The 25,547-nt window shown below is 42.7% G+C and overlaps 1 protein-coding gene across 1 annotated transcript; it reads left to right on the top strand.

The window, feature by feature from the left end:
- The first annotated feature begins 6,271 nt into the window (after nucleotides 1-6,271).
- LOC145414197 (uncharacterized) lies at nucleotides 6,272-21,537 on the top strand. Its single transcript, XM_080283772.1, has 6 exons — nucleotides 6,272-7,044; nucleotides 7,230-7,384; nucleotides 14,508-14,687; nucleotides 19,332-19,560; nucleotides 20,490-21,231; nucleotides 21,286-21,537. The coding sequence occupies exons 1-6, from the start codon at nucleotides 6,272-6,274 to the stop codon at nucleotides 21,535-21,537; spliced, it is 2,331 nt and encodes a 776-aa protein (XP_080139898.1).
- Nucleotides 21,538-25,547: the final 4,010 nt, after the last annotated feature.

Below are 25,547 nucleotides of genomic sequence, written 5' to 3'. Positions count from 1 at the left end.
AGTCGGTAGGATCATGGCAGAAGGTCCTGATGTAGTTGATAGGGTCGTGATAGAGAGTAATGACATAATTGGTAGGGTCGTGAGCATAGTCAATAGAATAGTGACAGAAGGTCGTGGTAGAGTCGCTGGGGTCGTGGCAGAGGCGTGTGGGTCGTGAAGGACTCATTGCGATCGTAGCAGAGTCGTTATGGTCGTGGTAGAATCGTTGGAGTGGTGGGACAGTCGTTAGGATTGTGGCAGAGTCGTGTGGGTAGAAGCAGAGCTGCTGGGGTGGTGGCAGAGTCGTGTGGGTCGTGGGAAAGTCGCTGGGGTGGTGGCAGAGTCGTTGGGGTGGTGGCAGAATCGTTAGGGTTATGTGTCGTTAGGCGTGGTGTTCCTGTTATCCCTGAGTTCCATCCCCGATTTTTAAGGCAGTTAGCAACCGGAGAGCCGACAATAGACTCACCTCACTCTAATTGGGTGCGGCTCAGCTTACCTTTGGGCTTTTTACCTGTGCGGCGCGGTGGCAGGTTAATGAGAGTCTTTGCTGGGGTGCCTGATTTTAATATGGATGTTAGGGTGCTTGTAGTGCTTGGTGGAGAGATGGGAGGGGGATGATGGTGGGAGTAATGTGATCGTTGGGGTGGTAGGGGTTGTGGGGGACGGGGTGAATGTGATGCTGGGGTAATTTGGTTATTGGTGATGGAGGTGGGAGGGTGTTGATAGTAGGAGGTGGGTAAGAGCGGTAGTGGTAGCGGTAGTAGTCTCGTTGATGGTGGAGAAATTGTGCACATATTGTTGGTATACGAGTAAATGGCTGTGGCGATGATAGTGTGGTAGTGGTGATGGTACTGGTGTTGTTAGAAGGCACTGATGATGGTGGTGTTACTGAAATTTCCAGAGGGGTAGCAAAAACATTTTAGCACCAGTTTTATCCCCCCCCCCAAAAAAAAAAAAAGACCAATTATTCTAAAATATTGTATATATTATTATCGCCCACCTTTATAAGGCGGAGCGATGATGTTTTTGCCTGCTTCTGTGTGTGTGTGTGTGTGTGTGTGTGTGTGTGTGTGTGTGTGTGTGTGTGTGTGTGTGTGTGTGTGTGTGTGTGTGTGTGTGTGTGTGTGTGTGTGTGTGTGTGTGTATCTGTTCCCACTATACCTCATGAACGGCTAGAGCTATCAACATAAAACCATCAGGGTATAAAGATATGACCAAAATCTTGGCCGAGTCCGAAAATGGGCACTTGGGTTCAAGGTCAAGGTCACCAGAATGACTGCCAAAGGTCAACTAGTTTTATCGCCAGCCTTTAACACCATTATATCTCACGAACGGCTTGAGCTATCAACATGAAACCATCAGGGTATCAAGATATGGACAAAATCTTGGACTTGGCCAACAGCATATTTTGGGGAGCGATTAGCACCCGGCTCCCGAATGCTTTTCTCTCATTCATTATATGTTATTTAAATAAAAGTTAATGCGATTGTATTCGAGCCGAGTTGAGCCAATTCGAGCGAGTCGATGTATAGCAAGCACTTGTTCTAACTGCATCTGTTAAGTGAAATGTGGCATGAGCTTCCCGAAGATTATCGCAGTGGAATATTCCACGGGTGGCGCCAAATGAAACATTCTAATCTTCAGGCTGGACGACTTTACCTCATTCATGTCGTCCTATTAGCTGCGTAGTTAACATTAAGTAACGCTGTATAATATTAACGAAAAATTAGCGGAGATGAAAGGGTTATTGAGAAGAAGTAGTGAACCTTCTTGAGCACCCGAGATTACGGCCCATAGAGGTCAGGTGTGGGTAATTTAGTGAGCACATTTGAGTACACTGGAAGATCAGGCTTACTAATGAGGGGAAGGGGATGGAAAGAGAGGAAGAAAGGAGAAGAGAGGGTAAAGAAGACAAGAAAGGAGAATATATGACCACTGTACAGGAGAGGGAGCGAGAGGAAAAGAGAGAAGAGTAGGAGAGTAAAGAGGATAGACAGAATAAATTTCAGGAAGAGAGAGAGAGAGAGAGAGAGAGAGAGAGAGAGAGGGAGAGAGAGAGAGAAATATTTCACCTCGTTTCATCTCGCCAACACAGAACAATGACTCGTACCTCCTTAACCCACATAATAATGATAGGCCAACAAACCCTCCCACCATCTCTGTCAACTCTTCCGTAAAGCAGAGGAATTCCGGTTTCTCTCTCTCTCTCTCTCTCTCTCTCTCACACACACACACACACACACACACACACACACACACACACACACACACACACACACACACACACACACACACACACGTACTTATACACTGTGCCATCTTTTATTTTTATCACATTTTCAGCCCCAGAATCTATATTATTTAGTTGTGGAGAGTTTCACTGATAGGGAGAGTTCGGTAAAAATTTTCATTCCCTCCCCAGTTAAGTTCATTATAATATCTGGTAGAAAAAAAGGATGAAAAAAAAAAATGAGTTCAGGAAAATGTCTGCTTGTTGGAAAAAATCAGGTGGAAAAGAAATGAAAAGGGAGGTTTGAGGAAGCAAAGGTTGAAGACGAGAGGGAGAAAAAGAACTTAATTGGGTGTGGAAATCTTGGATGCTTCTACTGCCACTGGAGAGAGAGAGAGAGAGAGAGAGAGTTGTTAGTCCTCCCAAAGATATAGAGGTACAAAGAAAAAAAAAAAAAATCACCCAGATTTTTAAGGGTAGGCTTGAGTAGACGAGAGAGTCAGATTACATTATTTACAGCCAAAGTGAGAAGAGTGAGAGGAGAGCGTGAAAAAAGTGTGAATGACGAGAGAGAGAGAGAGAGAGAGAGAGAGAGAGAGAGCATGATTCAGAGTACTTATTATTCAAGCAATTTTCAACAGGTGTCCGTAATTCCCGGGTATATTTTTATGTTAATCTCAACTGGCCGTATTTCCTGGGTTCGCCGATCTTACCCAGCGATTTAACCCCCTCGTACTGGCTTCGTTGACCGCGTACAGGCGTCGTCGGGTCGTGTTCGATGACCGCAAGGGAAAGGTTGGGATAAGGAGCCTGAGAATGCGCAAAGGTGACGGAAACTGGGAAATACTTCAGGGTGGAGAGAAAACTGTCGGGTTGTCGGGAATATTCGTAGGGTTGTCGGTAATAATTGTCGGGTTGTCAGGAACATTTGTCGGGTTGTTGGGAATTTTCGTCAGGTTGTCGGGAATATGTATCGGGTTGTCTGAATAGTTTTAGAGAGGAATTATACTTCGTGACGCTGGGTGGATATTATTAGGGTCTCGGTAATATGTATATAATGTCGGTCATATGCTAGGATGTAGGAAGTATTAATGCGCCGGGAATATTTTCATAATGTCGGTTTGTCGGGAAATATCGAGGGAGGGGTATAGAATATTTCCAGGATCGGGGGAAAATTAATGGATTGTCGTAAATATAACTTCAGATGAAAAAAAGTTGAAAATATTTACTGTTACGGCCATAGTAAGAGTAATATTCAAATGGTTTAATGGTAGACTGAAAATATTAACCTTTAGAACAATAGTGTTTTTAAGAGCTTGTTTCAGGTCACTTTTTTTTTTTTTCTTCAATCTTGCTACACTAGGACGATTTTTACATCTTAAGGAAACCGTCTGGTACTGCGGGGGCCAAAGGTTACGTCTTAAATTAACAGTCTCTTGAGCTGCACAAAATCGCCTGGAAGCAGGAAGATTTTAAAAAATATATGTGTCTAATTCCAACGGGGTAAAAAATGTTTAACTTGGAATCACTTCACTAACCTCCTCAGTTCAGCGATGTATTATTTCATTTCGTTTTTTTCTCACCATGGAAGAGGTTTTGTCAGTCTACAAGGGTGATTTATAGCCTTCCTTATCCAATTCGCCACTACGGTGCTCTCCTAAGTTGAGAGAGAGAGAGAGAGAGAGAGAGAGAGAGAGAGAGAGAGAGAGAGAGAGAGAGACGTCACTGGACTGAAGAGAGCAAAGGCACATCATTGTAAAGAGGAAATTATCTTGCAAATACCCAGTCGGACTGCGAAGATAGAACGTGGATCAGCAGTATCCAAATCGAGGATACTGAAAAATGGAGTTGCAGTGCTGGGAGTGAGCCGACAATATTCACACAGTACTACTCTTGTTCAGTTGAGGTCAGCTTAGGTCACCGTGTTGTATCATGGAGGGCAAGGCAAGCGTAGTTAAGGGTCACTTTAGATGATGAGGGAAGGTTGTGAGTGTGTGTGTGTGTGTGTGTGTGTGTGTGTGTGTGTGTGTGTGTGTGTGTGTGTGTGTGTGGCAAAGACTAACTGTTACCCCTTTCCTGCACTTTGGTACTTTTTTTTTTAATTCAACTTTGTTTGTTTTCCCGTCTTTACGTTACGTTTTTGTGTATAATTAAATCAAGTTTAGGAATTCCACTTTTCACCTTCGTTTCTGTTGCTCCTGGTGTGTGTGTGTGTGTGTGTGTGTGTGTGTGTGTGTGTGTGTGTGTGTGTGTGTGTGTGTGTGTGTGTGTGTGTGTGTGTGTGTGTGTGTGTGTGTGTGTGTTTCGATGCCTGGTCGTCTAGTTTGGACTTAGTTTCCTTTCCTTAAGAAGCCTCTGGAAGTTTTTCAATCAAGTAATGACACGTAGGCCAGTCACCTTCCCTGCAATATTCTAGACTAAAGTAGTCTTGTCCCTACACATTGAATGGGGTAATATGAGCCTGGATAGAAAGGGTAGTGTGGTCTGGATATTTCCGTTTTATCAAGAATTCCTTCCCATCACCTCACCTCCTTTAGCCAGCCTGACATTGATTACTTGCATCAGTCACAAAATGTTCTTGCAGGTAGTGAGATTATTAAAGACTGGTCCTTCTTTTCGTCCCAACAGGAAGCTCTGAAGCGGAGAATGGAGAGAGAGTGCAATGACGTCACCTCCCTTCCCCCCTCACCCTCACCTACCCACAGTCAGGTGGGGTTTCGAAGGAGGCGACGGAGAGTACCACCTGACTTACCTAATTACCCTCATCACCTGTCACAACCTTCACCTTTACCTGCTGAAAATCATTTGATGTACACAAGGAGGCAACGAAGAAGCTCACCTGATTCACCTCATTATCCTCATCGGGTTAGACCACCACCTTCACCTACTACAGAGAGGCAACGAAGAAACACACCTGATTCACCTAATTATTCTCACCTGTCCATGCTCTCCCCTTCGCCTTCCGAGAGTCAGGTGGGGTATAGGAGACGAAGAAACACACCTGACTCACCCAATTACCCTCACCTGACTGTCCCTTCACCTTCACCCAGGGAACGAGGAAGGATGGAAGAGGAAAGAAGGAAGAGCATACCTAGAGTTTCCACAGTTATACCTCCGCCTTACTCCCTACCTCCCTATAATACTCCCCTACCCCCTTCGTCACACCTCAAACTTCCTCCTTCTCCTTCTTCGCCCTCTGTTTCTGTGTCTGGTTCCTTTCCTTCATCATCTCTCCCTTCCAACCTTTATTTTTCTTCACATCAACCTAATTCGTTTTCTTTCCCTTCCTTTGATTCTCATTTTTCTCCTCATTTTCATCCCTCTTTTACTCATCCATTTCCCTCCCCCGTACTTCTTTCTCCTCCCTCTTCCCGGCTCTCTCTTTCTCCCTCTCATCCCAATCCTTCTGTATCTCCTTCTCCTTCTCGGCCATCTCGCTCTTTTCCTTATCCCTCTCCTTCTCACTTTCCAACTTACGCTCGTCTCTCTCTCTCTCCCCCTCCCTCAGATCCCTCTCCCTCCCATTCTAACCCTTCCCATTTTCCCCCATACTCTCATCTCTCTCTTCCTCCCTCCCATCCGCCTCCATCCGATCTCTCTAACTCTTATTCCTCTCCCTCTCTTCCCTCCGCCTCTACTTCCCGTTCCTCCCCTTCTCCTTCGCCCTTATCCCCTCCCTCCCCGCGTCCCACAACACAAAGGTGGGTTGGCTCGGGTACGCCTGAGTTGCACCGAGTTAACGAGTCAAAAAAGTTGTTGTCGGAGCAAACACAGCTGATTAGTGGATCCGGAAGAGGGGAAGAAAGGGAAGAAGAAGGGAGGGAAGTAGAAGAAGGTGTGAGGGAAGTGGAAGAAGATGAGGAAGGGGAGATGGAGAGGAGAGAGGAGAAGAGAGGAGGAAAAAAGAAGACACCTGAGATAAGACTGGAAGGCCTCAAAGAAGATGGAATAATAAGGGAAGATCGATTACTCGCCGGTGGGAAGCCTCTAGCAACGGGTCAGGCAATCAGCTACCCGGATGGCTCTACACAGGGAGCCAGTGGGGTGGCTACGTACGTGGACATGAGACAGGCAGGGTCATGGGGCAACACGGGGCAAAGTGTTAAGGTTGACCCTGAAATAGATCATGGGGGAACTAGTGGAAAAAGAGACCCAGAAATAGAGAATGGTAGAACTGGTACAAAAAAAGATTCAGGGATAGAGAGTGAGGAAACTAATGGAGAAAGGGACCATGAAGCACATAATGGTGGAGCTAGTGGAAAAAAGGAGAAAGGAGTAAGTAATGGGGGAACTGTAGCAAAAGAGGACCCAGGGGTAAAATATGGGACTACTGGTGGGAAAAGTACGAGTGAAGGAGCGACGGCGGTGAGAAAAAGCTACAAAATGACCCCAGCATCTACCTCCCACCATACCGAAGTTCAAGGCCCGGCCGTGACCAGATTCCAAAGTACGGGCGACCACCCCGACTACTACTACCACCACCACTACTACCCCGAGCCTGACCAGAGCTTTGTCGGTGGAGGGGGAGGAGGGTTCGGCGAGATCGACCACTACGGCTACCACGGCTTCGATGGGGGATTCGACGCACACGATTTCGGCGTCGGCGGAGAGGAAGACTACTACTACGCTGACGAGTGCGTAAACGGCGTCTGTCCACCGCACCTACGCCGGCCCATCCATCACCACGACCTGAACTACCCGGAGCAGTACGACCTTCCCGGCAGGTTCGACGGAGGGATGGGAGGGTTCGGTGACCTGGTGGAGACTCCTGGGGGCGGCCACGGCGAATGGGAGGGCGGAGGAGGCGAATTCTTGCCAGGCAAAGTTGATATCGAGTGAGAATTATTGTGTTTTTGAGTTTCATGTTTTATCCTTTATTAGTATATTAGCTTTGGTATTGATTGTGGCTGTAGTGATATAATGTTTTTTTTCTTTCCCTCTCTCTCTCTCTCTCTCTCGCTCTCCTTCAATGATTTAAACCAATCCCATAATCCCCTCTAATCCTCCCTCTCTCACCCAGGGTCGACCGAACCATCTGTCTTGGCAACCTCTCGAAGAACTACCGAGACGTCCAGTGCTTCCCCCTGCCCGACGCCTTCAACCCCTGCGAGGACATCATGGGCAACCTTGGGCTCCGGGTGGCCGTGTGGTTCGTTGTGGTCACCGCCGTGTTTGGTGAGTCCGTAGAGGGATTTTGGGAGTAGTAGGATGCGGTGCTTGATGAGTCTGGGAAGGAATTTGGGGGCATGCGGAATGGGAGATAGTTTGGGGATGGCTAAGAAGAGAAATGGGATCCGTGTTCTGAAGCTTCGAGTGGCTGTGGGATTCACCTCTTCGTTTGGTGAGTCCGTAGAGGGATTTTGGAGGTATAGTTCATCTACCTAAAACTGGCCGAGATTTTATCCTTTTGGAGCATACGTCGCACAGTGGTAGAAAACGCTTAGTAAACTCCTTCAGCACAAGAGGCCTTTCCTAACCCAAGAAAATCGTCTGGTAGCAGCAACAGTAAATAAAAAGGACAATCAGGACTGGTGGGGTTAAAGAGTGTTAAGTGGAGATGAAATTATGGATTGACTGGGCTTTATTGGGAGTGTGTGGGCAGGTTACTGGAGTAAGGAGTGGGCTGGGGGTGAATGATGAAAGTGGCCGATTGAAAAAAATGGTGAGGAAAAGACCCGGAGATAACTCTGAAATGATGGAACGAAATGGAGAAAGTTAGGGGCTGGCAGTGGTGAGGAGTGGTGGAGAAGTGGAGAGAACTTCAGAATTATAAACGAAATGAAGAAAGTTTGGGATAACAAGTGGACAGGAAAAGTGATAAAAGAAATAGAGACAAATGATAAACAAAATAAAGTCACGGACTAGAAGAGATGAGAAAGAGTGAAACATGAAATGGGGAGAAACCTGAATGATAATAAAGTTGACAGAAGGAACGGAGAGAAACCTAAAAGATAAATAACGAGAAAAAAATTATGGAATAGATGTGGAGGGGATGAGTGATGGTGGAAATAGACGCCTCAAAATTATGAATAATGCGTAGTGGTGAGAGAAACCCCCAAAAGATTAAGTAGAAATGCTGTTTCAACTCACATTTTTGCTCTTTGATGTTTTGTGGGTCGACTTTGATTACTGGGCGGCTCATTAGTCCCTCACTTAATGGCCAGCAATTATGAGTGGGAGAGTAGGGGGAGCTGGGGAGTGTGGGTGGGAGATAATGAGTAACTTTGATGGTGTTTTTTTGTTGGTGGTATTGACGAGTAATTAGGGTGTAATTAGAGACCTGGACGAGTGGTGATTAAAGGAGAATGATTGAAATGACTGGGGAGAGTGTTGAAATATCGATGAGCTCAGCGTGGTTGTGGTTTCCTTATCATTGCTCTTATTTTTATTCATTTTTTATTATGGAAATTACTGGGGGAGTAGGATTAAGAATGAGAAAAAAGACAAGCGGGAGAGTAAAAAGATAGTGATGAACTTTGGAAAGCGGCATTTATGTTGTCATTGTCTCCCTTTGGTGAGCGATTTTGGAATGTAACTTGGGTGTATTTAACTCTTTCAGAATAATAACACACCTTTTTATATTTTTTTTCCTGTTGCTGTTAGACGATTGTATTCAGTGTTGGGAATACTTTGTGAGTTGGAAGTGTTAAATCTAGCCTTCCTAAACCTCCTTAATACTAGGAAACACTTCGAAGTTCCATTAAATCGCCAGTGACAGGCTGAGTAAAATGAAAATTCGTCAGCGGAGTGAACGAGTGATGGATCAAAGAGTAAGAATTAAAAGAAAGGTTATTAAGAGTGAGCAAGTAAGGTAAAAAAAAAAATAAAGAAGAAAGAAATGTCCCATACTACCCTAGTCGAAGAGTAGGAGCCCAAGACGAGGCTACAGGACGTATAAGGACAAGAGACAGACCTACGCCTCTGATAGCATTTAACATGACAGAAAACCCCCTGGCCACCTCAAGGACTGGAAACGAAGAGTCTAAGGGCCGTACTATAAAAACTAAAAGCCAGTATTGACGAACGTGAGCGTCTGACGTTCCTGTTTTTCGTACCATAAATAAATATGCTGTTCACGCCAGGCGTTCGTCACCTGGTTATGGCGTAAAATATAGTATTGGAATGTCACAGGAGAATAAACGCCACAAGAGACCACTCCTTCGTATAACAAATTTAAATATTCATAAATATGATATCCAGTTTTTCAATTCATAAAAACTGAATAATTCAGCAATCAAATTTTCCCTAGCAGGCTAAAATATATGAGAAAAACAAGGCTGTTCATAAGATTTTACAAGACTAAACGCTTCCGTAACGAATACGATAAACAAAAACTTCTATGGGGTCGACGTGGCTCGTAATATTGAGGTAGGCTATTACATTATGCTTTCTAGTTTATTTCAGACTACCTGTGTACTTTCTGAATAGATTTTTGAAACGGCAACTGTTTGAAAGTGTGTGTGTTAGCCAGCTCAGTGCTTTAGTTAGCACATTTGAGGGTAAGCCAGTAAGCTTCTGCCTCTAGTCCAACAACATCATTGTGTGACACTTCTTGCCTATGAAAAGTCATGAATAAATGACGTGTAAGAAGTGCATATACAATATTATATTAAATGGCAGAAATTACACATCAGAGTTTGGTCAGCGTTGGTAAATGGCTAGTTTGGTTTGTATTTTTCACCTGTTTTAGTGTTCTCTCTTACAGTTAAGTTTCAGAAATTGATAATAAAACTGACAAAAATTTTTCATCAGTACCGAAAAAATGTGATTCGTTTTTGCCCCAAAATAAATTGATAAGCTGATGTAGTTAAGATATTTGGGTAAGGTTACCAAATACCGGTACGAGTGAATTGGTTGGTTAGGATGCTGGCTGAAATACTGCCTGTTTCAATCAAGCATTCAGATTTGAGCATAGGTGTGTTGGCTCTAAAGCAAAACTTGTCAGTAAATGCAGATTTTTTCATGCGAATTACAAAAAAACAAAAGCATATTTCAATCCCAAGAGCTGTTCTTACTTAAAAATAGCTACAGGCCTGAGGAAATTGCCTGTTCCATGCATATATAATATAAAAACTAGTTTCAGTAATTGGATAGAAATGACAGTTATTGTAATGGAGGAGTATATAGGTGTAGAAAAGTCATGGAATATTGGTTAGGGTGGAAGGGGTATACAAAAGCATGAAAGGTGCAGTTAAGCAATGACTAACAGGAAGTAATAAGATATATACCGTATATAGTGAAGGAAACAAACATCAAGTATATGACCAGAGTAGGAGAAAGCTAGGAAAACAGAACAGTAAACAATCTGAAAATATATAAAACAGAACTGGATGAAAGTACTGTAGAAGTGGAATAATTTCTGGGAAACAAAAAGGAAAGCTTGTCTAGCAGACTGGGACAGAAATAATTAGCTACTGTATATACCATGTAACTTAGGAAATCATTGCATACTGCTTGAAGGGAAAGGTAATGATAAAGAATATGAATCTCAGAGTAGTATAATTACGGAGCTAAACCGGAAATTTACCAATAATACCTCAAACAGGGAAGGTGAAAATAATGTAGGGAAAAAACTATAGTTAGATATATAGAAATTGAAAGAACAACTGATGCAGTACACACATCTTATAACCTATATTTTCCAATATGGTCTGCTGGCCATGGCTGGATGACGGGAGTGGAAAGAAGCAGCTGAAAAAGAACGGAGTGTTACTGTTTCCCTCTTGTGTTGATGCTGCAATGAATGTCACCATTCAACCAGCTTTGTAAAGAAGTAAATTAGTCTCCATGCTAAAAATAATTCTTCATTAACTCTGTATTTACATTTTGCAATATAAATTTAGGGACACATGATGTACTGCTGCATGAGTGAGAGTGCACATAACCTGAATAAACTGCTGTATAATTCATGACTCGTGAGCTGGCCAGGAACATGGAAATCTATGAAGAATGCAATAATACATTCACTTTGCTCGTATGAAATCGTCAGGATAATCTCAATAATTATTTTCATGCAAATTACAGCAAAAGGAAGATAAATCATAATTCAGTCTAGGCTATACATTACACTATCTTGCTTATGAATTCATCCTCTTTATACGTTCTACCATCATTTGAACCCAATTCTAGCGCAAATGTACTTATTTCGTACATAGAAGTAACAGTTTAGAATGGGTTAGCGAAGTGTCTGGTTTATTAAACAGAAGAAACATTCAAAATTTGCGCGCTTTTAGTGCTCGTGCAGCGCATTCTCGCCCAATCTAGCGACTGTTGTGGCATTCAAACGCCAGAACTGGGTTTCGCCAAGACTGACGGTCCAGATTTTTTATAGTAAGTATGACTGACGCTCAGGAACGTCCGACGACTGAACGTGATTTTCTTGGTTATTCTTTTGATGTGTGAATAGGAAAGTATTTAGAGAGAATTATTAACAGGTTGAAAAAGGAAACAATGAATAATAAAAGTGTGACGAAATGAAGAAAATGTAGAATAATAATGATGATGAACTGCACCTAACCTCTCCAGTTGGAATGAAAAAACTCCAAAGCTGTATAAAATCGACAGTCGAAAACAGAAATGAATGGCGAAAGTCTCATGGTATGGAAGAGGTTAAGAAGAAACAAGCGTACGAAGGGTATTTATGGGACCAGGTGTATGTAAGGTAGGAAACAATGTTGAACGGTGGGTAGCGCTTTTTGATGGATATTTGTTTGATCAGTGATTTGGGAGTGTAGTTTGGACGTAATTAAGTAGTAGGAGATGGAAGAGTGATTAGAAGGGGAAAAGTAGACGACTTGAAGAAGCAGAAAATATCGACAGACGTAAGATGGTGATTATTTTCGGTGATTGTCTTGTAAGTAATGAAGATGTAATTAAAGTGCAGTTATGGAGCAGAAGTTTAGATACGGGTAATTAGGGATGAAAAATAATGCGAGGAGGAGGAGGTGAGATAAAAGAAAATGAAGTCTGTGCTGTGGTGTTTTTATTGTCTTTTTCTTTCCTCTCTCTCTCTCTCTCTCTCTCTCTCTCTCTCTCTCTCTCTCTCTCTCTCTCTCTCTCTCTTAGTGATTGTGAAAAGAAATAGACCAGGAGTAGGAACTGATACTTGATGATGATGATGATGATGATGATGGGTAAACCTCTCTCAGCGAAGGGACACTAGCGCTTCTTGCATCCCTTTACTTTTCTTCTCATCTCCAGCCAACCAGGTCACCCATCTTTACTTTTCTCAGTTAATTTCTGGTCATTTATTTTTACCTAACTCTCCCCTCTAATGGAACCTCTTTTTCCCCAACCCATGTCTTCTTTGTCACTTACCCTCTTCCAGGAACTCGTTAACCCTGTAATTTATTTCTTGATTTATTTCACTTTATTCGGCTTAAGGATTACCTGTTATAGTGCAATGGTTAATAAAGACTAACATTTCCTCTTCGAAATAATACATTCTAAATAAAGAGGGATTACACTAGGGGAGTAGAAAAGAAATGAGTCGAGAGAAGTGAAACGACAGTAATGGAAGGACGAGGTAATAACAGAGAAGGACAGCAGAGGGAAGAGGGAAGGAAGGAGAAGAAGGAAGACAGGAGGCAAAGAAAACGGTAGGAATGTAAGAGGAGTGGTTGGAGAGAATTTGTACGATAGATTAAAAAGGAATAATGCAGACAGTCGAAGGAAGAGGAGAAAAAAAAGAACAGAATGAGAAGAAAAGAAGACTATAGCAACATTTAAAAAAAAAACACACAAAAAAGAAACAAAGAGGACATAATGGAACAGAAGGATGGAGGAGAATATGTACGGAGTAAAACTGGAAGACTTGAAGACACACCAAGAAGGAAGACCTGAGGAAAGAGAAGAAGGATAAGAACGACAATAACAACTGCGAGAAGACATAAGAGGATTGTTTGAAAGCAGAAAAGACGTACGAGAGAAAAGGGAAAGACTAATTATTTAATGTTTAAGAAAAGGGTGAAGACAGGAAAAGGAAGGAAATGCATAGTAAGAGCAGAAGGAAAGAGTAAGAAAATTGCAGGAAAGAATAACAGAGAGACAACAAGCTATCAGAAGCAGAGAAAGGAAAGGAAAGAGACAGGAAAAAAGAAGCAGATCAAGAGAAACAAAGGGAGAGAAAGGCGGTATGAATACTATGGAAATTGAAGACAAGAACTTAAAGGAAGAAACAAGGTATAATAAATAAGAATAGAGGAAAATGAACAATAAGAGCGGGAAAAGAAATACAGAATACAAGGACATTAAAGAAAAAAAACAATAAAACAGAAGGGAAAGATGAAACACTATAAGTACCGGTAATAAAGAAACTGAACAAAAATAAAACTTTGGACGTCAGGGGTAAGAAAAACATAAGAACAAAGAAGAATGGGAATCGCTTATTTGCAAGTTTGAGGAGTCTGGGATGATGAATGACGTGGGGAGAGAGAGAGAGAAACACTACTCTCTCTCTCTGTCTCTCTCTCTCGTCTTCTCCAGCTTTATTCCTGATTATATCTTTGCCATTTATTTATTTCATACACACACACACACACACACACACACACACACACACACACACACACACACACACACACACACACACACACACACACACACACACACACACCTCTTCAGTATTCTAACTACCGATTTATCTGTCTTCAAAACTTCTCCCCTACATACTCGCCCTCCATTGGCTTTTTTTTACTAATATATGTTCCCTTTCCTGCCCCTTCCTCTCTACCCGCCACCCGTCTGCGCTGTTTTCTCTCACATTTTCTCTGTTTTCACCCAGTTTAATCCGAGTATATTTTGTCTTTCGTGTTTAATCTGTTTATTTTACATTCGTCTTATGCGTATCAAAATGTTCCTTATGCTGTATATATGCTTCTCTACCTTTCTGTATACCCCTTGTGTCCCAATTTATTTCTTAATCCGTATTGTTTAATGTGTTTATCTTCCCATTCTTTTCCTTGTCTGTGTATCAAATTGGTCATGGTGTTGTGTACTTGCGTCATTTGCCATTCTGTATACCCTTCCCACAAACATCCAACTCACCCTTCCACTCACCCTTCCCTACCTTTTTATATTCCCTTCCCCCAAACTTCCACCTCTCCCATCCACTCACCCTTTACCTTTCTATATACCCTCCCCACAAACTTCCAACTCGCCATTCCACTCACCCTTCTCTACCTTTCTGTATGTCCTTCCCCCAAACTTCCACCTCACCCTTCCACTCACCCTTCTCTGCCTTTATTTCCTTCCCCCAGACATCCCACTCACCCCTCCACTCACCCAAATTTCTCCCCAGGTAACCTCGCCGTGATGATCGTGCTAATGAGTACCCGTTTCAAGATGACCGTCTCAAAGTTCCTCATGTGTAACCTGGCCGTGGCCGACCTCTCCATGGGCCTCTACCTCCTCATCATAGCCGCCATGGACCTCCACACTATCGGCGTCTACTTCAACTACGCTATTGACTGGCAGAATGGTGAGTTGTGAGGGAGTGAGAAGGGGAGAAGGGTGTAGGGGAACGTGAGAGAGAGGGGAAGAAGGTATGTTGAGTTGGGTTTTTCATTGAAGCACTTGTTAAGGCAAATAAAGTACAGTGGCATCTTTTTCATATGCTTCATTCTTGCTTCCTCCAGACGACTTTGTTCAACTTGGGAGAGACTTTTCGAACTGTAGGGGATAATTATAGTTTCATTAATACATTAGCTATAGTTCTTTCAAGTTAACTTAGCCCAGATTTTTCGTTTTTGTAGCTTACAGTATTTCACGTAACTGTGGCAGAAAAGAACAATGCTGTGACTCTACATTTTTTCCATCTTTTTCTTCGTGACTAGCACCATAATCTAGTGGTAACCTCTTGTAATTCGGCAATCAACCTGTAAAGATGGTAATTTGGGCCAAGTAAAAGACTGAGTAAAAGAAGTCTAGTACGGGTTCTTGTAAGGTGAATAAAACCGTCTGGTGGTTCCGAGAATGAACAACTAAGACATCACCGCATAGAAAAGGTTAATACACGTAATCAGGTATATGCTAAGTAATTTTTCCATTTGTTTACTGACCTATCTGTCATTCTAACACTTTCCCTCCCTTCCCAGAAACTCAGATCATCATTGAAAAGTTCTGTCCTTACCCGTGCCTTTCACTTCCTCAGCTGTAATTCCTCTGTATCCAACTCCCTCACTTTTAAAACTGTCGCCTCTTTTCTACCATTCATCTGAAGGGCGTCCCATGACAGTATCACCAGTTACCTCACACCAAACACTTCCCTTGTCACTCGATTTTTCCAGCATTCAGTTCACACGTCCTACACCTCCCTTCTGTATTTCTCTTCGTCCACGCCACCACACCGCTCTGTATGTCTTTTTCTCTTTCAGCCATGTCAAAGCTTCCGTCTTTCCCAGTATTCCTCATTGTATCTATAATTCTTAGACCAGACATATCAGTTAACCCCTTCATTATGGTGACGTCTCTTTGTAGTTTCATCTTGCAGTTACCAGATGATTTTAATCTGGTTAGGAGATCCGTGACTGTTAAAGGAGTTAACCCCTCCAGTTTGAAAGAGTTTTTCTAAGTTGAATAAAATGGTATGGAGATACCAAAAATAAAAGAAAAAGAAGCATTCTCGGGTTGAATAGGTTTAAAAACACGTTCTCTGCTACTCACTTTTGTAAATCTTTCCCTTCCGTTCAGTGTCTGTTTCTCATACCCATATGTAGGGTTATAGCTGATGAAATAAGATTCGCTCATTGCCCTCTTCACTCCTCTCGTCAGTTAAGTGATGACACACGAAAATGTACTTTTCCGCGTACCAATACGTCTGTACATTCAGACTTGGTGAATTTACGCAAAATATTCTAAACAATACCATAACTAAAATCACCCGCCGTCTGTGTTTACTAACGGCAAAGAAAATGTACTCACACTCAGCGATAGTGCATCGAATCAGATTAGAATGTACCCTGCCGGTTGATAGTTCCCTTACTCAACTGAACTTACTAACAGATCAGAAGAGATAGAATGTACACTTTAGGTGATAATTCCCTGGCTCTTCTGAAGCTCCTATCAGGTTAAGAGATCCCAACCCATTTGATTATTTCTGAGTAGCTTAGAAAAGTCTCTTAAGGATAGGACACGACTTGCAGAGTATTGATCCAACATGGGAGGCAAGCGATAAGCAGCCCCCTTGGAATGGCTACACTACAGTATATTCTTTTCTCTTACTGTTGTATCTAGTGTAATTTTGAAATGAAGATTAGTTTCCCAGTGGTAGGGGAACATCAGGGCGTCGCTGTATAGCCGAGCGTTAGGCTGGATGAATAAAGTACAAAGCTGTGTCTTCATAGTAAAGGGAATGATAGTGTATAATATGTTCGTACGTGGAAAAAGTGTCTACTTTAGCAATGGAGGATGTACAGAGAGCCACAGAAGAACGCCCTCTCTGCTACAGCTGTTGTGGATGTACAGAGAGACACAGAAACACACTCTCCCTAGTGTAGTTGTAGGGTGTGTACAGTGAGTCTCCGAAGTACACACACCCGCTACTGTAGTAATAGAGAGGATGTGCAGAAGGTTAAATACACCCTCTCCTGTGCACTGTGTACTGTGTTTTTGCTGATTCTGTACAGAGAGTCACGAAGTACACTGATGTCTACACTTACTACTGTACACCCTCTGTATTGTAGCTGTGGAGTGCATTAGCAGAGCCAGGGAGGCATACCATTTGTACCGATCCTTTGAAGGGTGTACGCAGCCACACAAGTACACCCTCTGTACTAAATCTGTGGAGGGTGTACACAGAGACACACAAGTACACCCTCTGTACTAAATGTGTGGAGGGTGTACATAGAGACACACAAGTACACCCTCTGTACTAAATCTGTGGAGGGTGTACACAGAGACACGCAAGTACACTATCTGTACTAAATCTGTGGAGGGTGTACACAGAGCCACACAAGTACACCCTCTCCCGCATTCATAGTCCACGTTTCTCTTTGAACCAGGGCTGGCTTTTAGGAGTAAAAAATTTTAGCTCTCTCACGGACCTCGGTTTAGAGCGAGTAGCGCCACGAGGGACGATTGAGAGAGAGAGAGAGAGGGGGGGGGGACGACCACCAGCACATGGATCAAAAGAAAAAGAATCATGTTGAGATTTACATAAATGGTGTGTGTGTGTGTGTGTGGTTTGCTCATTCCTCAAAAATATTATTTCCCACCGCACAGCATTCAGCAGACATGGGATAAGGCGTACTTTTTTCAAGGAGGAGGAGGAGGAGGAGGACGAGGAAGAGGAGGATAGAGGAGGTTTAGAGAGAAGTCGCTGCCTAGTGATCGGGAGCGTCACATTACAGGAAACCTTTTTTAAGGCTATCTCTGGTATTATTTGCATTTGTTGTGAACTGACACGTTTCAAATAGTCGCCTGCCGTGAAGTGAGATTACATAGTTTTGCCTTGCTTTTTTATATTATGAAGATCGCAGAAAGCTAGATGCCATCCCAGTCCATCTTTTGTGGGATATAACCCAAGGAATATAACGCACGAAACTCGTACTGAGGTATGCAAAACTTAAGAGGTAAATGTCGTTGCTGATCTGCCCCATATACTCCTTGTCCAGCGCATGTATTTATTTGTTTATTTATTTATTTATTTTGATACAAAAATCTCTATACTCGTCTTCAGGCAACTTGTCGTCTAATCCGTGTCCCCCTTCCTGAAGTTGTCCTCTCAAGTCTATGGCCTTCCACTCAAGGGACGGTGGGTGGGGGGACGGGGCTTGAGAGATAAGTTGCCTGGCGGTGGGTATACAACACAATTTTTACCAGATAATGAGTGTTTGAGGGACGTAAATGGAGAGGGAGGAGGAAAGTAGGGTGTGTGTTCCATAAATCTCTCTCTCTCTCTCTCTCTCTGTTTTTCTGAAGTCGCCATCATACACTTTTTACCACTTTATACATAGAAAAATTCTCTCTTTCTGCACATCCTCAAATCCATTAAAGCATTAATTACGCAGCGTTTGTCTTGCATCTGTCAATCTCCACCCATCACCTGTCATCTCCCCTTTCATCATCATCACCTTTCTTACCAACAATCATCGTTCCCTGTCTTTCACATCCTTTGTTTTATATCCTCGTTCTCTTTGTTTCTACTCAACTTTTTTATTTGTCATCAGTTTCCCTATTATGACTTTCTTACCTGCCATTCTCTCTCTCTCTCTCTCTCTCTCTCTCTCCCTCCGTTCCTTTGGCAGCTTTTTTTATTGCCTCTATTGTTTAGTTTTTATGTTGCAGTTTCATCTCTGGTGCTTATGTCTGTCTTATACTCTCTCATTAATGTCCCTACCATCTTTATCAGACTTCCCTCACCCCTTGTTCCTCATACTATCCTCACTGCTGTCCGTCCTCAGACAGTTTCCTGTCCTCAGTTTGGCATTCTCATCCTAATCTTCGTCTGTTCTCTAACCACCACCTATCTCCCGCGGGTCGAGGATGTCAAGTTGTCCGTATTTAAGCAGTTTTTGTTTCAATTCTGTCTATCTGCAGCCTGTACCCCGTCCTCACTACATCTCTAATTGTAATATTTATCACGTAATCTATTCCTCATCTTAACTATCCTCCATCCCAGCAGATCCAGGATGCCAGATAGCTGACTTCCTAAAAGACTTTGTGTCAGAACTGTTCATCCTGACCTTATCCTATACCAGTACAACCTATTCTGCTCTCACACGATTTTCCCAATTTCCTGGTAACTGGCAGCAGGCGGGATCATAACAGTGGTGGTATGGGAACTGTCCACCCTCTACCCATCCTGTACCAACACATTCTCTTCTGATATTGCACTTATTGGCCAGTCCTCTATCCACAGGGTCTGGATGTCAAGTAGTGAGGTTCCTAACTGTGTTCGCGTCAGAACTGTCCATCCTAACCCTGACGTAAATATCAAATTCTCTTCTGATCTAACGTTTATTAGCCTACCAGAACTACGTATTATTCTCTACCAGGTGGCCAGATACCCACCTGATATACTTACCTGGTTGAGCCAGTGTACCCAAGAGCTCAGGAGGCTCGGGGCAAGCAAGCAGCCCAGACTTATTTAAGCTTTTATTAATTTCCTATCCTCTATCCGCAGGGCCTGGATGCCAAGTAGCGGGCTTCCTGACAGTATTCGCGTCAGAACTATCCATCCTGACTTTGACCGTGATCACCCTGGAGCGCTGGTACGCCATCACCTACGCCATCCACCTCAACAAGCGTCTCCGTCTATCCGTGGCTATGCGGGTCATGGTGCTGGCTTGGATTTATTCTCTGACCATGGCCGCTCTGCCTTTGGTCGGCGTATCCGGCTATTCCAAGACCAGGTGGGTGCATAGGGGTGGATAGGTGTGTTAAGGATAGAAGGGTTAGAGAAGAAAGGGTATTAATAGATAAATGGTTGGATAGATTACTCGTGGTTAGGGGATAATACTGGTGGATAGAAGGGTGGTGGATAAAGGGTAGCTGGAGAGAAGTGACGTGGTATTGATAGATGAAGGGTATTTGTAGAGATGATTAGTTGAAGAAAGATGTAGATATGTGGATAGAGAAGATAGGGGCAAATGGATAGAAGCAGAGTTCAATATATAATATAAAATACTAGTGGAGAAGGGCGTGTGTAAAGTGGGTAGGGGGAGAAATAAATTATAGTATTGGTGTATAGAGAGTTGATGGATAATGGATGGTTCGATAAAGAAGATACATAGATTGTTGGTGGATATCGGTAGGTGGATAAAGAAGATACATTTTTGCTGGATACGAATAAATGGATAGGGAAAATGAAGTGTTGATGGATAAAACGTAGCTTAATAGAAAAAAAAAATAGAGTTCATGGATAAAGGATGGATGTGTAGAAAGGGTAGAATATTGTTAGAGAGAGAGTGAAGATAGAATCTCAGTGAACAGAGGATAGGTGGTTTGAGAAGACAAAAGATTGGTCTTGAATTAGTAATGGCCTACGTAAGCAAGCACTCTGATTGTTCTCTTCTTGTCATCTACAGTAATCTTCTATCTTGATTTATATGCACCCTTTTAAAACAGTAAGATTTTTATACTGTGGTGATGATGATCATAACGATGATGGTGTTGGTGATAATCATGGTAAAGATGATTATGATGATAATGATGCGATTACATTATTAATGGCAATTATTATAATTATATTAAAGTTGACCATGAAAACGTTGATAACAATGTTAATGATGATGACATTGATAATGACCCCAAAATTTGTCATGAAATTCTACCTCCCCAGCATATGCTTACCCATGGAGACAAAAGACAGCGGAGACCAGGTGTATCTCTTAATCCTACTCATCACCAACGGCCTGGCCTTCATGCTGATCTGCGTCTGTTATGCCAAGATGTATTGCTCCATCGCTGGCAACCACCTAGCCGCCAACACCTCAGACACCACCGTAGCGAAGAGGATGGCACTTTTGGTCTTCACGGACTTTGCTTGCTGGGCCCCCATCGCGTTCTTTGGATTGACTGCGGTGTCCGGGTATCCGCTTATCTCAGTCACCCATGCCAAGTTCCTCCTCGTTTTCTTCTACCCGCTCAACTCATGTGCCAACCCGTACCTGTATGCCATCCTCACCAAGCAGTATCGCAGGGACTTATTTATCATGCTGGCTCGGCACGGATTCTTCACCAAGCGTGCCATGAAGTACAAGGGCGCATACTCCACCAATACTTGGCCCAATCACCACAACGTCTGCGTCAGCGGCACAGGGACGGGAGGTGGCGGTAGCGGGGGAGGGCCCGGCAGACGGATCTCTACCCTGACGCAGATAACCACGTGTGGAGACTGGCGTGGACGCGTTCGGGACGTGTCGGAGGAGAGTCTGGGCCGCCCGATCTCCCCAACGCGCGCAAGAAGCATCTCGGCGGAACTTTCAGCCCCAGGGGTAACTGAACGGAGACTTTTACCGGTCTGTGAGATGCGGGATGGTCTGAGCCTAACTGGAATGTCCCCAAAATCAAACTTAATAGGGATGTCCCCCAAATCGAACATAAGCGGGACTTCTCCCAAATCGAACTCAGGCAACCCGAACTCCGGCTCGCCCCACCCGATCAAGAATTGTTACACCAAAATGGGGTTCACGCCGGAGCAGGAGGCCATGTTGCTACGGTACGCCTCTGACCGTCACCCAAGCGTCACCCCGTCCCACGCCCGACGTCACACTTCACCACACGCCACGGCCGGCCAGGACGAGGGCATGCCACTGTCCACCTACACGCCCACCACGCCCGACACCCTCACCACGCCCATTTCACCAGAAGTTGACCATTCTGTGTAGGTGAGAGATTGATTTTGTTTAATTTGCACAGATACACTTACACAGGCAAACACGTATTAACCAGTACACACACACACACACACACACACACACACACACACACACACACACACACACACACACACACACACACACACACACTTCCAGCACTTATCCTATTATTTTAAGTTTTACATGGAAAGGATTACAAAATATATTAATGAAACAGAACATAAACGAGGTAAGAACAAGGAAGGGGGTATAAATGGGAAATACGAGAGGAAATAGGAAGGTAGAGGAGGCACACGGGGAGAAGCTAAATATACACAATTTAATACAGAGAATGAGAGTAGCCGACCATATTTCTTAGCTCATTTAACTTCCAAGGACCTTGTAAATTACCCTCGAGCCCTAGATTTAATTAACCATCTTCCCTTTCATTAACATGCGATCGATTTTAATGAAGTCTCTGATGGACCAAGCACTCTTAACCACTTCAGTGCGATGACGCCTTATATATATATATATATATATATATATATATATATATATTACTCCTGCTGACTTTCACGATTTTTTCCAGCTTAGAAGAAACTGGGAACAAAATGGGTAAGGATACTACTCTCATTAACCTCTTTACTAATAAGGGGAACTAAAGGTAAATGAAATAAGTCTGGTAGTCGCTGGAATAAAGTATAAAAAGCATCATCGTTGTGAAGAGGCTGAAGGTTCCTCATTTCGGGCAGGAGTGTATAAAGCTGCTGTGTAAATATATACATAGTTACCACATACACATAAGTGCTGTATAAATAAATCTAGATAAATGTGTCCATGTAAGACAGATAGAATAAGAGGATCCAGGCAAATGACAGATATATAATGTGGGGAAATAGTTAGCGGCAAATACAGTCACGGTCAATACTCCCTTTACACGTCTAGGGGGTTGGTTCCGAATTAATGAAGCAAGATTCCAGCCCCCGATTACTGTTGATCAGCCTGGCCGGATCTCTGGCGGCTTTGACACCTTATACTTTCCAGGTTAATGAAGCCAGATTCCTCCTCTCTTGATTATAGTGGACCGGATTATCGAGGTCTGCTTAGGCTCTGATGCAGTTTCGTGATGGTGTAAAGGAACTATTGGCCATGAGTGTATGTGGGATATCTATATAGAAAACTAAATGAGTTAAAGTGATATAGAAGTGTATGAAAGAAACAGGCTCGGTACCATGCTTCTGTTTAACTTCTAAGGAAATATATGTACAGGTAGACGCCTGGTGATGTAGTGGACTAAGACGTCTTTCGGAGTAAAAGTTACGTGTTGTACACATCAGTTGGAATCTCCAAACGGTAGCCGTCAGGAGTGGAGGCCGTTCACCTGCCCTTCAATGTTTTGGACTACAGTAGCCTAGCCCCCGCCCCTACACCTTGAAAGGGGTATAATGGAAAGTACAGTATATGATAACGTTTATACCGATAGGTAGTTAGGTGTTATTGTATAAAGTGTGCATAGACTTATCAGCTTCCCGTGCCAAATGTAGTTAATAAGCATAAAACTGTCAGGTAGCCGCGAGATTAAAATGCAGCTGACGTAAAATTTAGGTGACGTAAATGACGTAAAATTTAGGTGACGTAAATGACGTAAAATTTAGGCGACGTTGTAAATGACGTAAAATTTAGGTGACGTAAATGACGTAAATTTAGGTGACGTCCTGAGGCTGAGCGGGTTAGCGTTTCTACCTGTAGCTAGGTGGATGTTGCTGTATAAAGGGTGTATAGTGTATATTTCCTGTCCCAAGCTGTCCCTGGAACTCGTAAGCACAATAAAGTCGTGTAGCAGCGACAGAATGACAATATGTATGACATCCTGGGGATAAATTTGAAGGGGATGATGAGCGTTTATACTGACCGCTAACTGCTGGTGGATGTTACTGTATACATTAAATCGTGTGGTGGCGGCGAGATTAAAATATGACGTCCTCTTGCGAAAGGATCTCCATGTTTATATCTCAGTAAAATCGATTGATGGCGGCAACACTAAATGCGTAAAGTGTGTGTGTATATCTCTGCTTCCCGTGCCAAAATATCCCCAAATATAAGATTAATAAAAACGTTTGCCAGCAGCAAGATGACAACACAGGTGTATTTATATGTGAAGTTGGGTATAGTTTTCATATATAACTTGCTAATCAGAATGTCCCAGAATCTTGTAGGGTGAATAAAATCATCTGATAGCGATAAGATTAACTGTAAATTTATATATATGGTACGGTATGACGTCCAGTTGGGCTTCGTAACTAGCAAACAGTGAGCAGGAACACAGTAGTCGAAGAGCCACTCGAGAGAACGAATGGACGAGAGGAGAGAAACAGAAATTATTCATCACTAGTGTCGCTGTTTAAAGTTGCAGTGGCCGGAGGGGTTTCGTTGTTGTTGGCTCCAGGAAAGGGTTGTTTCTACTATATGGGTGCCGTTAGCGAAATAAAGAAGGAAGATGGTTTCCCTTACAATATAATTTGAGTTTCCTGTTGACGAAAATGAAATGATGGTTTAAGGTCTGACAGATAGCGAAATAAGTTAGAGGAGAGGCTGTTATTACATTTTAATGAGCGTTTGAAAATTGTTGGATATGAATTACTGAATAAACAGATGCTGAATATATATACATATTTGGTCAGTTCGACACCGAAAAAATAAACACGTACATTTGATTTAGAAATATTGATTATTCATTGCTGACTGTTGCTGTGACGTACTGTGAATAATAAAGGAAAATGTCCATCGTCAAAGTCTGAAACAAACTGAAAAGTGTTGAATATGCAGTTATTTTTTTTTTAAGATCCAAGGTATTTGTTGGCATCAGGAGATAAAAGTGGAAAGTGTCCTGACAGTACAAAATGCTAGATAGAAAGTGGTGGTAAGGCTGTAAAAATTCTACGTCCTTTATTATCAGAGTCAAATTGGATAACGTAGTGCTTATGTGGGAGTGAAAACGCCCGATGGTCCTGTATTTGTGAGACAGTGAAAAGATATTATCTGTCCTTAACCCCTTCACTACGAGAGGTCCTTCCTGAGATGCGTAAATGTCCTGTGATAGCAAGATTAACGGGAGAAAATATCACCTCCGTCGGTCCTTCTCACATTGATTAACTTGTTTGGGGGTAACAAGAAAAAATTCCAGAAAACCTCATTGTAGTGATGAGGTTAAGGAGTTACAGACTGGGAGAAATATTTGTGTAATGACCAAGAGTGTTGTGTATTGAAAGAAACACAGTAATAATGATTCACGAAATAGTGCGTTGCGAGATGAGACAGGTCCTTGGCCACGCATCTGGCCAAACTGATGAAAAAAAAAAAAAAGGATAAATTACGGCCGAAACGTTAGAAGCTCCTGGAATGGGTAAAATACTCCTCTACTTTTTTACTCGGTATATTAAGAACCCGGAATATGAATAGCGAAATGATGATAGTGTTTAGCGAAATTGAGACGGATGCTAGATGATGCCTCTCTGCCCTTCGGGAGTGAGCAGCGACTGAATAAGCGGCTCCTCGTCTGATATAACACGAATTTAAAAAAGGATAAAACACAGACACATTATATTTAGTACAGTCGATGAATGTAATAACTTCCTTGGGTTTGGTGAACACATCGGGGAAAAGCTAAACCCTCCGAGACGCATATTAAGCCAGTGAAGACTTCCATATTTTTTAGTAGTTTTAAGTAGTCTTGGGACAGAAGCGAAGGCACTTTATTCCTTGAGGGTGAAAGTAAAAAGCTTAATGAGTCGGTCATCGCCTGGTCAGAAATACAAATCACATATGCCTGCCATCAGTTAATGAGTTCTTCGTCTGAAATAATACTAATTAACTAAATAAATAAAAACACAGTTGCCTGCTGTCCGTGAACGATGAAGTGATTGTTGGTATTATGTTATACGAAGCAGAGAAAATCACATGCTTTTTTATCTAGTTGAAAAAAAAAAAAAAATCCTGCTCACAGTGAATGTCATAGTGAATGGTTCTTCTCCAGACAT

The sequence above is a fragment of the Coenobita brevimanus genome, chromosome 98, assembly GCF_032717465.1.
Source record: "Coenobita brevimanus isolate Jiangsu-jjx chromosome 98, ASM3271746v2, whole genome shotgun sequence".
In the NCBI taxonomy this organism is placed as follows: Eukaryota; Metazoa; Arthropoda; class Malacostraca; order Decapoda; family Coenobitidae; genus Coenobita; species Coenobita brevimanus.
This window is presented reverse-complemented; position numbering and strand designations above follow the sequence as displayed.